This window comes from Heptranchias perlo, chromosome 18 (genome assembly GCF_035084215.1).
Source record: "Heptranchias perlo isolate sHepPer1 chromosome 18, sHepPer1.hap1, whole genome shotgun sequence".
NCBI lineage: Eukaryota > Metazoa > Chordata > Chondrichthyes > Hexanchiformes > Hexanchidae > Heptranchias > Heptranchias perlo.
This window is the reverse complement of record NC_090342.1, coordinates 4249897-4264431: the sequence shown is the minus strand read 5'-3', so window position 1 is coordinate 4264431 and position 14535 is coordinate 4249897. Positions and strand designations below refer to the sequence as shown.

The window sequence follows — 14535 nt, the reverse complement described above, 5'->3', positions numbered from 1 at the left end:
TCGCTGTCCATCGGCCGCGCCACCAGCAATCACTCGGGTATTTTGAGGGGTTTTGTTTAATTTGCTGGTGTTTATTTTCATGGGTCTGGGGTGTTTATTTTCATGGGTCTGGGGTATTTATTTTCAGGGGTGTGGGGTGTTTATTTTCAGGGGTGTGGGGTGTTTATTTTCATGGGTCTGGGGTGTTTATTTTCAGGGGTCTGGGGTGTTTATTTTCATGGGTCTGGGGTATTTATTTTCAGGGGTGTGGGGTGTTTATTTTCAGGGGTGTGGGGTGTTTATTTTCATGGGTCTGGGGTGTTTATTTTCAGGGGTCTGGGGTGTTTATTTTCATGGGTCTGGGGTGTTTATTTTCAGGGGTGTGGGGTGTTTATTTTCAGGGGTCTGGGGTGTTTATTTTCAGGGGTGTGGGGTGTTTATTTTCAGGGGTCTGGGGTGTTTATTTTCATGGGTCTGGGGTGTTTATTTTCAGGGGTCTGGGGTGTTTATTTTCAGGGGTCTGGGGTGTTTATTTTCAGGGGTCTGGGGTGTTTATTTTCAGGGGTCTGGGGTGTTTATTTTCATGGGTCTGGGGTGTTTATTTTCAGGGGTCTGGGGTGTTTATTTTCAGGGGTCTGGGGTGTTTATTTTCATGGGTCTGGGGTGTTTATTTTCAGGGGTCTGGGGTGTTTATTTTCATGGGTCTGGGGTGTTTATTTTCAGGGGTCTGGGGTGTTTATTTTCAGGGGTCTGGGGTGTTTATTTTCATGGGTCTGGGGTGTTTATTTTCAGGGGTCTGGGGTGTTTATTTTCAGGGGTCTGGGGTGTTTATTTTCAGGGGTCTGGGGTGTTTATTTTCATGGGTCTGGGGTGTTTATTTTCAGGGGTCTGGGGTGTTTATTTTCAGGGGTCTGGGGTGTTTATTTTCAGGGGTCTGGGGTGTTTATTTTCAGGGGTCTGGGGTGTTTATTTTCAGGGGTCTGGGGTGTTTATTTTCAGGGGTCTGGGGTGTTTATTTTCAGGGGTCTGGGGTGTTTATTTTCATGGGTCTGGGGTGTTTATTTTCAGGGGTCTGGGGTGTTTATTTTCAGGGGTCTGGGGTGTTTATTTTCATGGGTCTGGGGTGTTTATTTTCAGGGGTCTGGGGTGTTTATTTTCAGGGGTCTGGGGTGTTTATTTTCAGGGGTCTGGGGTGTTTATTTTCAGGGGTCTGGGGTGTTTATTTTCAGGGGTCTGGGGTGTTTATTTTCATGGGTCTGGGGTGTTTATTTCCAGGGGTCTGGGGTGTTTATTTCCAGGGGTCTGGGGTGTTTATTTTCAGGGGTCTGGGGTGTTTATTTTCAGGGGTCTGGGGTGTTTATTTTCATGGGTCTGGGGTGTTTATTTTCAGGGGTCTGGGGTGTTTATTTTCAGGGGTCTGGGGTGTTTATTTTCATGGGTCTGGGGTGTTTATTTTCAGGGGTCTGGGGTGTTTATTTTCATGGGTCTGGGGTGTTTATTTTCAGGGGTCTGGGGTGTTTATTTTCAGGGGTCTGGGGTGTTTATTTTCATGGGTCTGGGGTGTTTATTTTCAGGGGTCTGGGGTGTTTATTTTCAAGGGTCTGGGGTGTTTATTTTCAGGGGTCTGGGGTGTTTATTTTCATGGGTCTGGGGTGTTTATTTTCATGGGTCTGGGGTGTTTATTTTCATGGGTCTGGGGTGTTTATTTTCAGGGGTCTGGGGTGTTTATTTTCAGGGGTCTGGGGTGTTTATTTTCAGGGGTCTGGGGTGTTTATTTTCAGGGGTCTGGGGTGTTTATTTTCATGGGTCTGGGGTGTTTATTTTCATGGGTCTGGGGTGTTTATTTTCAGGGGTCTGGGGTGTTTATTTTCAGGGGTCTGGGGTGTTTATTTTCATGGGTCTGGGGTGTTTATTTTCAGGGGTCTGGGGTGTTTATTTTCAGGGGTCTGGGGTGTTTATTTTCATGGGTCTGGGGTGTTTATTTTCAGGGGTCTGGGGTGTTTATTTTCAGGGGTCTGGGGTGTTTATTTTCAGGGATCTGGGGTGTTTATTTTCATGGGTCTGGGGTGTTTATTTTCATGGGTCTGGGGTGTTTATTTTCATGGGTCTGGGGTGTTTATTTTCAGGGGTCTGGGGTGTTTATTTTCAGGGGTCTGGGGTGTTTATTTTCAGGGGTCTGGGGTGTTTATTTTCAGGGGTCTGGGGTGTTTATTTTCATGGGTCTGGGGTGTTTATTTTCATGGGTCTGGGGTGTTTATTTTCAGGGGTCTGGGTGTTTATTTTCAGGGGTCTGGGGTGTTTATTTTCAGGGGTCTGGGGTGTTTATTTTCAGGGGTCTGGGGTGTTTATTTTCATGGGTCTGGGGTGTTTATTTTCATGGGTCTGGGGTGTTTATTTTCATGGGTCTGGGGTGTTTATTTTCATGGGTCTGGGGTGTTTATTTTCAGGGGTCTGGGGTGTTTATTTTCAGGGGTCTGGGGTGTTTATTTTCAGGGGTCTGGGGTGTTTATTTTCATGGGTCTGGGGTGTTTATTTTCAGGGGTCTGGGGTGTTTATTTTCAGGGGTCTGGGGTGTTTATTTTCAGGGGTCTGGGGTGTTTATTTGCTCCTCACCGACTGCTCTTTCAGAACCTCCCGTTAATCGAATGACAATGAAATGGCAGAAATACTGAAGAGTTCCTTCGCCTCAGTATTTACCGGGGAGACTGACAAGGTGGACCTGACATTAGAAAAGATCAAAAAAGATATAAAAACATTTATGATGGAAAGGGGGGGAGATAATTGATTAATCAAACTTAGAGAGGGTAAGACCCCGGTCGGGATGGATTGCATCTGTGAATATTAAAAGAAGTTTAGGAGGAGAGAGAAAATGCATTATTACATATATATAAAAAATTAATTAGAATTGGGAATAATGCCAGAGGATTGGCGGACAGCTAATGTGATTCCCATATTTAAAAAGGGAGATAGAACAAGTCCAGGGACCAGTTAGAATCATAGAAAAGGTACAGCACAGAAAGGGGCTATTCGGCCCATCGTGTCCGCGCCAGCTCGAAGAACAACCAGGTGCCCATTATAATCCCACCTTCCAGCACCCGGTCCGTAGCCCTGCAGTTTACAGCACTTTAGGTGCAGGTCCAGGTACTTTTTTAAAGAGTTGAGGGTCCCTGCCTCTACCACCAATTCGGGCAGCGAATTCCATACACCCACCACCCTCTGGGTAAAAAAGTTTTTCCTCATGTCCCCTCTAATCCTTCCGCCAATCAGCTTAAATCTATGTCCTCTAGTTCTTGAACTCTCCGCTAGGGGAAACAGGTGCACCCTGTCTACTCTATCTGGGCCCCTCATAATTTTGCACACCTCAATCAAGTCTCCCCTCAGCCTACGCTGCTCCAAGGAAAACAACCCCAGCCTATCCAATCTCTCCTCGTAGCTGCAATTTTCAAGCCCTGGCAACATTCTTGTAAATCTTCTCTGCACTCTCTCCAGAGCAATTACATCCTTCCTGTAATGTGGTGACCAGAACTGTGCACAATACTCCAGCTGTGGCCTTACCAGCGTTTTATACAGTTCCATCATTACATCCCTGCTTTTGTTTTCTATACCTCGGCTAATAACGGAGAGCATTCCGTATGCCTTCTTCACAACCTTATCTACCTGTACTGCCACCTTCAGGGACCTGTGCACATGCACTCCAAGGTCTCTCAATATATTCCCGTTTACTGCATATTCCCTTTTACTGTTTGCCCTCCCTAAGTGCATTACCTCACACTTCTCTGGGTTGAACTCCATTTGCCACTTTTCCGCCCACTCCACCAACCCATTGATATCTTCTTGGAGTCTACAGCTACAGTTAGCTTAATGTCGGTGGTAGGACAGATAATGGAATCTTTATTCAAAAATGTAATAGAAAAACTCTACAAAACGAAAATATAATAAAGAATAGTCAGCGTGGATTTCAGAAGGGAAAGTCATGTTTGACCAACCTTACTGAATTCTTTGAAAAAGAAACAAAGAGTAGACAAGGGTAATGCAGTAGATGTAATATATTTGGATTTTCAAAGGTGAGGTACCGCATTGTAGCCCCCGGACAACAGTCAGAGCAAGTGGAGTCGGGACAGATAGCAGAATGGATAGTAAGTTGGCTACAAAACAGAAAACAGAGCGGGGTTAAGGGTAGCTACACAGACTGGCAAAAAGTGGGAAGTGGTGTTCCACTGTTGTTCACAATTTACATTAATGATTTGGGAATTGGAAGTACAATTTCAAAATTTGCAGACGACATTGTATTGAGGGGTGTAGTTAATACAAAGGAGGAATGCATCAAAATGCAAGAAGATATTAACAAACTTGCAGAAAGGCTGGGTAATTGGCAAATTAATTTCAATATAGATAAGTGCGAGGTGGTGCATTTTGGTAGGAAGAATAAGGAGGTCACATACTGCTTGGATAATAAGAGTCTGAATGGGATAGAGGAGCAAAGGGATCTAGGGGTACAAATACACAAATCACTAAAAGTAGCGATGCAGGTTAATAAGACCATTAAAAAAGGCAAATCAAGCACTGGGGTTCATTTCTAGAGGGATAGAATTGAAAAGCAGAGATGTTATGTTAAACTCGTATGGAAGCTTGGTTAGACCACACTTGGAGTACTGTGCACAGTGCTTGTCTCTATTATAGAAAGGATATAGAGGCATTGGAGAGGGTGCAAAAAAGATTCACAAGGATGATACCAGAACTGAGAGGATATACTTTTCAGGAAAGGCTGAGCAGGCTGGAGCTCTTTTCTCTAGAAAAGAGAAGGTTGAGGGGTGACCTGATAGAGGTCTTTAAGATAATGAAAGGGTTTGATTGGGTAAACGTGGAGAAAATGTTTCCACTTGTGGAGGAGACCAAAACTAGAGGTCATAAATATAAAATAGTCGCTAATAAATCCAATAGGGAATTCAGGAGAAACTTCTTTACCCAGAGAATGGAAAGAATGTGGATCACGCTACCACAAGGAGTCGTTGAGGCAAATAACATAGATACATTTAAGAGGAAGTTAAATAAGCACATGAGGGAGAAAGGAATAGAAGGATATGTTGATAGAGTTAGAGGAAGTAGGGAGGGAGGAGGCTCGTGTGGAGCATAAACACCGGCATAGACCAGTTGGGCCGATTGGCCTGTTTCTGTGCTGTAGATTTTTTTTTTATTCGTTCATGGGATGTGAGTGTCGCTGGCGAGGCCGGCATTTATTGCCCATCCCTAATTGCCCTTGAGAAGGTGGTGGTGAGCCGCCTTCTTGAACCGCTGCAGTCCGTGTGATGAAGATTCTCCCACAGTGCTGTTAGGTAGGGAGTTCCAGGATTTTGACCCAGCAACGATGAAGGAACGACGATATATTTCCAAGTTGGGATGATGTGATTTGGAGGGGAATGTGCAGGTGATGTTGTTCCCATGTGCCTGCTGCCCCTGTCCTTCTAGGTGGTAGAGGTCGTGGGTTTGGGAGGTGCTGTCGAAGAAGCCTGTAACTCGATGTAAATCTCCCTCCCATTCCTTACTGGGTCTGCTCCCCTAACCTTGGTATGTTAAAAGTGATATATAAATGTAAGTTTTTTTTGGCATCTTATACTAGAAAGTCTCCTGAACTGCCTTTCGATGGTCAGCAAAATGTTAGAATAATCTTGGATTCTTTACTGCAGGTTCCAGCCATCCAGCAGAAGAGGACTGTGGCATTTCTCAACCAGTTTATTGCACACACTGTCCGGTTTTTGAATCGGTTTTCAACAGTTTGTGAAGAGGTACTTCATAAAATTCCTCCTGTTTGGCTTCTGAAACATTGACTCACTAACTACAGACACTTTCCCCTCCTAGTTTAAAAACTGCATATTCTACAGAACTATGTAACACAGTATACCCGGGTGATGCTTCTGTCTTCACTGTTCTTTTAAAGTACATGGCAAAGTTGATCATATGAGGCTAATAATTTGAGTTTAGGCCGAGTGTCCTTAGTTCTCCCCGGGTGTGGGGCTCGATAGTCAGGTTACGACACTGGTTTCCCTCCGTTTCGACAGCGAGCCACCTACCAAACTGGTGTGTGTCCTCAACCTGCAGCTGCACACTAGATATCGCTTCTAACACTTGTGCACTAGAGCAGGGGTGTCCAAACTTCTTGTCTTTGCAAGCTGCAGAGATGGGCTGTGGTAGCATAGTGGTTAAGATACAGGGTCAGCATCCCGCCCGTTGTGAGTTCAAATCCCACCATGGCAAGTTCTGAAATTAAGTTTGATAAGTTTGATAATTTGTGGTTTAGAAAAAAATACAGCTGCCATAAAAACCCAGTTGTTTCACTAATGTCCTTCAGGGAAAGGAAGCTACTATCACCTATCCTGGCTAGCAAATGACTCCAGTTCCACATTGCACCCAATAAATTGCAAATAGGATTGAGTAGGCTGGGCTGGATTGTCGGAGCTTAGGGGTGGCCATTTAGAACACTAAAGTGTTAGCCAGGTTCACTTTTGCTCAAATCTGAAGGTTGTGGGTTCAAGCCCCACTCCAGAGACTTGAACGCATAGATCAGGCTGACACTTCAGTGCAGCGCTGAGCAAGTGCTGCATAGTCAGACCTGCCATCCTTTGGATAAGATGTTAAACCTGTTCTGGTGGATCAGGTGAATGTTAAAGATCCCATGGCACTATTTTGAGAACAGGGAGTTTTTGGTTTCCTGGTCAACAACATGCCCTCTATCCCTTCTCTTCCCACTCACCCGACCAATACCACTTAAACAGATTAGCTGGTCATTCCTCACATTGTTTTTTTGGATCCAACTGTGTGCAGAATGGCTGCTCTGTTAACCTACACATCAGTCACTGCATTTCAGAAGTCATTTATTGATCGTTACCCACTTTAAGATATTTGAGAGACATCATGAGGTGTTAAATAAATGCCAGTTCTTTTCTGATCATATGTAAAACCCACTACATCCTGTGTATGTTTAACAAGTTTCTATTTACATGCAAAGATGTTTTTTTTCTCTCTTTCAGAAACTGGCTAACCTTTCTCTTCGTATCCAGCAGATTGAAACAACTCTCAATATTTTGGAGGCCAAGGTGGGTAGAAATTAATTGTGGCTGGGAAGGATCTCGGCATTTCACCTCGTGTACCTTATAACTGATGCACCACCAGTATATATAGTGACAGCAGATGTTGCATGTTGTATAAATCGACTATCGTTCATGTCACCGTGTAGTGGGATGTAAAACACAGAGCGTTAGTAACAAATCAGAGTCAGTGAGTGGCCAAAACGTGTATGCTGACTTAATTGGTCTTGTGGCAGTCCGTCTGCATCATATGTTTTATCCCGTTTGCTCCAGTGGTTTTGTGAATATCATGGGGATTTTAAATTTGTCTGACATTTATTCGTTGCTTTTTCTAGGGTCGTTGATTGGTAATTGGTTTTCTATTTTTTTAGTCTTGAGCTTTCCATACCTGACGATAACAAATTTGCGATCTCTTTGTACCCTATTGTGTAGTCTTCATCCATCATTAGGTTGGATCAGGTTGTTCCCGTAGTTTAATATTTGCAGTTTCTTGTGATGCTGAGGTTTCAGGCTCAGGCCTGTTTGTTCATCTCCACACCGTTTGGTCATTTCTGATGGTACTTGTGAATTGTCAGGTTTAGCTATTGGATGCTTTCATTTGGGAAAATTGTGATTTGTTAGAATCAAGTGGTGAGAGTATCGGTTCAAACTCAAGTTGTAATCCATTTTGTGTAGTGTTTTTTTCTTGTGTGTATGTTGGTTTTTACTGGGGCTGTATTTGTGTATCCTGATGTGGTTTATAGTGTGGTAACAGGATCAAGAGTAGGCCATTCAGCCCCTCGAGCCTGTTCCGCCATTCAATTAGACAGTGGCTGTTCATGACTAAGTCATGTGAAGGGCTGTAAACGTACGAACAATGATGGACAGGAAAAGACCCTCTGGTCCATCCAGCCTGTCTCTCACAATCGTGATACCTTGTGTATCACAATATATACGCTTCCCATCCGAAATCATGTAATCTCCTGGGAGAGGCGAAACCCCAGGCCAATTTGGGGTGGGTAGATGTGGGAAATTCATCTCCAAAACCCCCCCCCGGTGATTGAAACTAGTCCAGGAAATCACTCTGGCCCTGAGAATTCCTTGCAGTACCTACCTTTTGTACCAGATGATCTCCGCACCAGCCAGAAACAGGTCTAGCTCTCACTTGAAGGAACTCAACGAGTCGGTGTCCACCTCACAAGCCAGCAGCCTGTTCCAGAGGCCCACTATTCTCTGGGAAAAGAACCATCTCCTCGCATCTAACCTCGATCTGGCCTTGTACAACTTAAAATTGTGATCCCTCCCTGGTCCTCCCTAGCCTATTTAATTGGAACAAACTGTCAACTCGAACACAATCTATTCCCTTCATTATCTTATAAACCTCGATCAGATCACCCCATAGTCTACGCTTCTCTAAAGTAGAGAGTCCCAACTCCTTTAGCCTATCTTGATAACTAAGAAACTGCTTTCCAGATTTGACTGCAGCTCACCAAGAGATAATTTTTGATTTGTTTTAATTATTTTTGGTGTTTTGGCACTTGTCTCTCACACTCCAGGTGTTACGTACAAACACGCAAATTTGTGTTTTATGCTTTCCTTAAAAGGGACAAAGAAAGACAATTATTTCTAATATGAAAAGAAACTTTGGCACACGTCTAATTGAATTCAGGACGTGTATTTTAAAATTATTTTTTAGACACTGCCAATCTGACCTCTCATCGAGCTGAGGATCTGTAAGAACAATCGGCCTATAACTGACCTGAGGAAAGTACAGCAGTTACACCCTGCGACCTTGAAAATCAATTTCAACTTGTCTGCGTTGGTAGAACTCTCTCCTGAGTCTGAATATTGCAGGTTCAAGCTGCACGCCAGGACTCAAACAGGTAATCCAGGCTGACACTTCTGTGCAGTACTGAGGAGGTGGTGCATTGTCAGAGGTGCTATCTTTCAGGATGAGACGTTAAACCATGGCCCCATCTGCCTTTTCAAGTGGAGACCAAAACTCCAGTGGCACTATTTGAAGAGCAGAGAGTTCTAGCGTCCTGGCAAACATTCATTCCTCAACCAATCCCACCAAAAACAGATTAACTAGTCACCTATCTTCTTGCTATTTGTGGGATCCTGCTATACACTAAATAAATGAGATGCTATGTAAATACAATCCTTTCCTGCAACAGCATAATAAATCACCTATCATGTAGTATAATACATATAATACTCCTATTGTAAAAGTCTATCCTCAGGCTCACCATGGGAAATCTGCTAATTTTAAATAGTTTCCACAAGATTGGGATTATTTGAACATTTCATTATTGGCCTGGTTGTATTTTTGCTATTTTTTTGTGTGAAGTTTTATTACAACCGGCAATGTGGTACCTGATTTAACAAACATTGCATTGGTTGAAAACAACCTTATTGAAAAGTGGTATCCCGTTGGTAACCATCATGTTATACCTGAACCCACCGTCATTCTATAACCTTTTCACCCTGGTCCACTGCAGTTTTAAAGTCCAAACCACATGTCAGTCAAATTGGAAACGTGAAAGGGGAGATGCAAGCAAGTCCATGCAATCAAACTCAAAATGCAACTCCCCATTGTGCAAATCTTTCTTTTACAGTCAAGCACTAACTTCCTGTCAGGGATGCAATATCTCCATGTGATTATACAAGCAACCTTGTCTTGACATTCATACTCTGAATACAATCATGCTTCTTTCTTGCCACAGAATATCACTTATTGCTATAATATTTTATAATAACCTTTATAAATCATTGGTTAGGCCTCGGCTGGAGAATTGAGTCTAATTCTTGGCACCACACTTTAGGAAGGATGTCAAGGCCTTAGAGAGGGTGCAGAGGAGATTTACTAGAATGGTACCAGGGATGAGAGACTTCAGTTACGTAGAGAGATTAGAGAAGTTGGGATTGTTCTGTTTAGAGCGGAGAAGGTTAAGAGGAGATTTACAGGGCTATGGAGAAAGAGCAGGAGAATGGGACTAATTGGATAGCTCTTTCAAAGAGCTGGCACAGGCACGATGGACCGAATGGCCTCCTGTGCTGAATCATTCTATGTCACATGGTAATGTTGGAAAGAGCTTAACTTGCAGTGAGTTTGCCTGAACCCTGCACCTTATTCTCATTATAGTGCTACCTTTCCCTCTTATAACAATGCTGGACCTTGTCTTTTCAGTCCTTTTTTATGCTACATCATGGAGTGCAAAAAAGATGGAATGAGAAAAATCCATTGTGTATTTCCTAAGTCCTGGCAGTGATGTACGTGTGTGTATTTGATACTCTTATGGTCATTTTGTAATCATCGTCTCCTGATGCCAAATGTGCATCAAGACTCCCTGCTGAATTGGAAATAGGGCCGTCTCTTTTGAATGCAACTTGTTAGCATTTGCAGTACCAGGCGATAGTCTGTCCCATAAGTTAATGGCTCTAAAATCATAGAATCAAAGAAGGTTACAGCACGGAAGGAGGCCATTCGGCCCATCAAGTCCACGCCAGCCCCATGCATGAGCAATCCAGCTAGTCCCACTGCCCCGCCCTATCCCCGTAGCCCTGCACATATTTTCCTTTCAAGTACTTATCCGGTTCCCTTTTGAAGGCCGTGATTGAATCTGCCTCCACCACCCCCTCGGGCAGTGCATTCCAGATCCTAACCACTCGCTGTGTAAAAAAGTTTTTCCTCATATCACCTTTGGTTCTTTTGCCAATCACCTTCAATCAATGTCCTCTGGTTCTTGACCCTTCTGCCAATGGGAACAGTTTCTCTCTATCCACTCTGTCTAGACCCTTCATGATTTTGAATACCTCTATCAAATCTCCTCTCAACCTTCTCTGTTCCATGGAGAACAATCCCAGCTTTTCCAGCCTATCCACGTAATTTAAGTCCCTCATCCCTGGAATCATTCTGGTAAATCTCCTCTGCACTCTCTCTAAGGCCTTCACATCCTTCCTAAAGTGCAGTGCCCAGAACTGGACACAATACTCCAGTTGTGGCCGAACCAGTGTTTTATAAAGGTTCATCATGACTTCCTTGCTTTTGTGACGATCATGTTTATCTTGAAGTTTCCTTGGCTCAGAATCATGTCACCTAGTTGTGTTTTAACTCCGTATAAAGACCTCCACACCTACCAAATTCTGTTTGTTATTTGCAAAAATACTTTCCTTTTTTTAATCTTTTTCCTCACTGAGGATAAATTTAGTCTCATTAGTACCTCTTCCTAGTTCACTGAGTTTGGACCTAGTTTGACCCTTCGGGTAGTATCCTCCTTGCCTTTGAACTCTTTAGAGTGCCTGTGTCTTTCTATAAATAGAATGATTAAATTTGGACATAATACCCCTGTGTGTGATCTTACTAGGGCTTTATAGTGTGTGTTAATTTGGACATATTCTACTGATCTACTTATACACCCCCATTCCATTGGCTTTGTGACACAGTGTTTGGTCAACCAGCACAGGGATGGTGTCCAAGACTCTTTGTGGGCTGCGTAGGTTTGTACCATGGGGCCTCAGGGCCAAACCTGATCCTTTCTCCATCCAATGTACGCATGCACACCGCCAGCTGGTAACAATCTGGAATTAGGACCCATGCCATATGTTTTTCCCCTCCATCCCCCCACCTTTTTAACCCAGGGACACAAGCCAATTGTAGCAGCTGTATCACTACTGCAGTTCAGATCAACCAATTGAACCTGGAACCATGCTGGCATGTCTGGTTCAATTAATCAGTGGATAACAACAACTTGCATTTATATAGAGCCTTTAACGTAGCGAAACGTCCCAAGGCGCTTCACAGGAGCTTCATCAGACAGAAATTGACACCGAGCCAAAGGAGGAGATATTAGGACAGATGACTAAAAGCTTGGTCAAAGAGGTGGGTTTTAAGGATGACCTTAAAGGAGGAGAGAGAGGCGGAGAGGTTTAGGGAGAGAATTCCAGAGCTCAGGGCCTGGACAGCTGAAGGCACGACGGCCGATGGTGGGGCAAAGGAAGTGGAGGATGCACAAAAGGCCAGAATAAGAGGAATGCAGAGTTATCAGTGTTGTAGAGCTGGACGAGGTTACAGAGATAGGGAAGGGTGAGGCCATGGAGGGATTTGAGCACAAGGATGAGAATTTTAAAATTGAGGCATTGCTGGACCCGGAGCCAATGTAGGTCAGCAAGCACAAGGGTGATGGGTGAACGGGACTTGGTGCGCGTTAGGATACGGGCAGCAGAGTTATGGATGAACTGTTTATAGTTTATAGAGGGTGGGAGTGAAACCAAGTGAGGGAAGTCCCATTGAGCTGGACAATAGAGGAGGATCATATATGTGGTCGACTGTTCAAAGCTGCAGGGAGGTGGAGAAGGAAGAGGAGGGCTAGTGCACCACGATCACAGTCGCAGAGGATGTCATTTGTGACTTTGATAAGGGCTGTGACAGTGCTGTGGCTGGATGGAAATCTGATTGGAGAGATTCAAACATGTTGTTCCCCCCCCCCCCCCCCCCCCCCCGAATCCATGCCCATCTTCCTGCAACTCCATGTTCAAGGAGGTTGGAGAAGGATGGTAGTTTGCAAAGTCAGAGGTAATGAAGGTGGGTTTTTTGAGGAGGGGGGGGTGGTGACGGTGGTTTTGGAAGGGAGGAGGGCACTACCTGAAGGGAGGCGAACCACTTACAATGTCAGCTAGCATGAGGACCAAGAAGGGAAGATAGGTGGTTAGCAGCATAGTGGGAATGGGGTCAAGAGAGCAGTAGGTGGATCGCTTGGAGAGGACATATGGGGAGATGGGAGAGGAGCTAGAGAAAGATGCAAGTTCAGGGCTAGGATAGGAGAACCTTCGGGGAGGCTCGACTTGGTGGGCAAGAGGAAGGGGAGGGTGCACCAGAGGTAGCTGAACAGATGGACTCAATCTTAGTGACAAAGAAATCCATGAACTCCTTGCACTTGTTGTAGGTTAGGGTGGAGGGGGCAGGGGATAGGGTTTAAGAAGAGGGTTGGTAGTTGAGAAAAGAATCTGGCGGTTACCTTTGCATTCCAGGATGATCCTGAAATAGGGAGCAGTTTTGGCAGAGGAGAGCAAGGGCTGATAGTGCTTTATGTGATCCAGCCAGATCTGGCGATGGATAGCTAAACCAGCTGTGCGTCAAGATACGTTCAAGTCTACACCTTTTGTACATGTGGAAAGGAAGATGGAGGCCATACCAGGAGGAATGACTAGGACTGAAGAGATAAGGGTTTTAGTAGGAACAACGGCATCAAAGGCAGAGGTGAGGGAGTGATTGAGCAGATTGATAACTGCAGAACCATTTTGGCGAATGAGGGGCCAATGCCTAGGCAGTTGGAAATCTGAAAGTGCCGTTGTAAATAACTTGGGGGAGATGTTTTCCCAGGGATAGACGCAGAAGGAAATGGGGTTGGAAAGGGGTAGGGGATTGTGAGTGAATAGGTGGATAGGTTTTCAGAGCAACTACGTAATTAAATGTTTGAAGAAAAATAGCAATATTTTAATTTGCAGTCGTGTATTTGTGTAATATTTGCTTTGTTATATTTAACAGGGATAACAGACTATCTTGCAATTCATTCCCATCAGTAAGTATGTTGTGATGCTGCTGGAACGTATGAATAGCAAAAGTGAAGGTGCACTAGTAGCAGCAAAAATGAATTAAATGCAGTAGACATCTTTTTATAATGAAGTGTATTTTTGAAACAAAAAAAGGGGGACTGAGTGCCGTAAGTCACCCCAGTGGACAGAACTCTCGCCTCTGAGTCAGAAGGTCGTGGTTCAAGCCCCACTCCAGAGACTTGAGCACATAATCTAGGCTGACACTCCCAGTGCAGGACTAAGGGAGTGCTGCATTGTCGGAGGTGCCGTCTTTCGGATGAGACGTTAAACTGAGGCCCCGTCTGCCCTCAGGTGGATATAAAACATCCCATGGCACTATTTTGAAGAAGAGCAGGGGAGTTCTCCCTGGTGTCCTGGCCAATATTTATCCCTAAACCAACATCACTAAACAAATTATCTGGGCATTATCTCATTGCTGTTTGTGGGATCTTGCTGTGCACAAATTGGCTGCTGCATTTCCTACATTACAACAATGACTACACTTCAAAAGTGAAAGGCGCTGTATAAATGCAAGACTTTCACATGGATCATTTCCCTTTCACTCCTTTAGAATCAAATCTGATCCCTGACTGGGATTGATACCTTCCTATATGACTTTCTGTATTCATTTCTCTGCGCGGCCTACTCCTGCTCCTATTTCTTATGTTCTTATCAACGGGATGAAAATCAGGCGGGTTCTAACGGCGGGCGCACGATGCGCTCTGCCTTGTAACCACCCAGGCGCTCAAGTTGAAAGCGAGCCCGGTTTGGTGTAACGGGCTGAGAGGTCACGACGCAGTGTTTGGACTGAGTGAGAATCACCAGCGTCCATCTGATCATTGATTTTAGAGGTTGCAGCACCGCCTCTGGAGGAGGTAGGAATAGCAGGTTTTACCCATCG

At 44.4% G+C, this 14535-nt stretch overlaps 1 protein-coding gene across 2 annotated transcripts in view; it reads left to right on the top strand.

The window, feature by feature from the left end:
• The window catches only part of washc3 (WASH complex subunit 3), a 42195-nt gene that overhangs the window by 311 nt on the left and 27349 nt on the right, over positions 1-14535 (top strand). Inside the window, exons 1-3 of one of the 2 annotated variants that reach the window (XM_067999245.1) lie at positions 2608-2692; positions 5664-5762; positions 7005-7070. In XM_067999245.1, coding sequence (XP_067855346.1) covers positions 2636-2692; positions 5664-5762; positions 7005-7070 — 222 coding nt within the window. In that variant the 5' untranslated portion in view covers positions 2608-2635. Of the gene's footprint in view, positions 1-2607; positions 2693-5663; positions 5763-7004; positions 7071-14535 lie in introns of those variants that run through there. The other variant, XM_067999247.1, reaches the window with a different exon arrangement.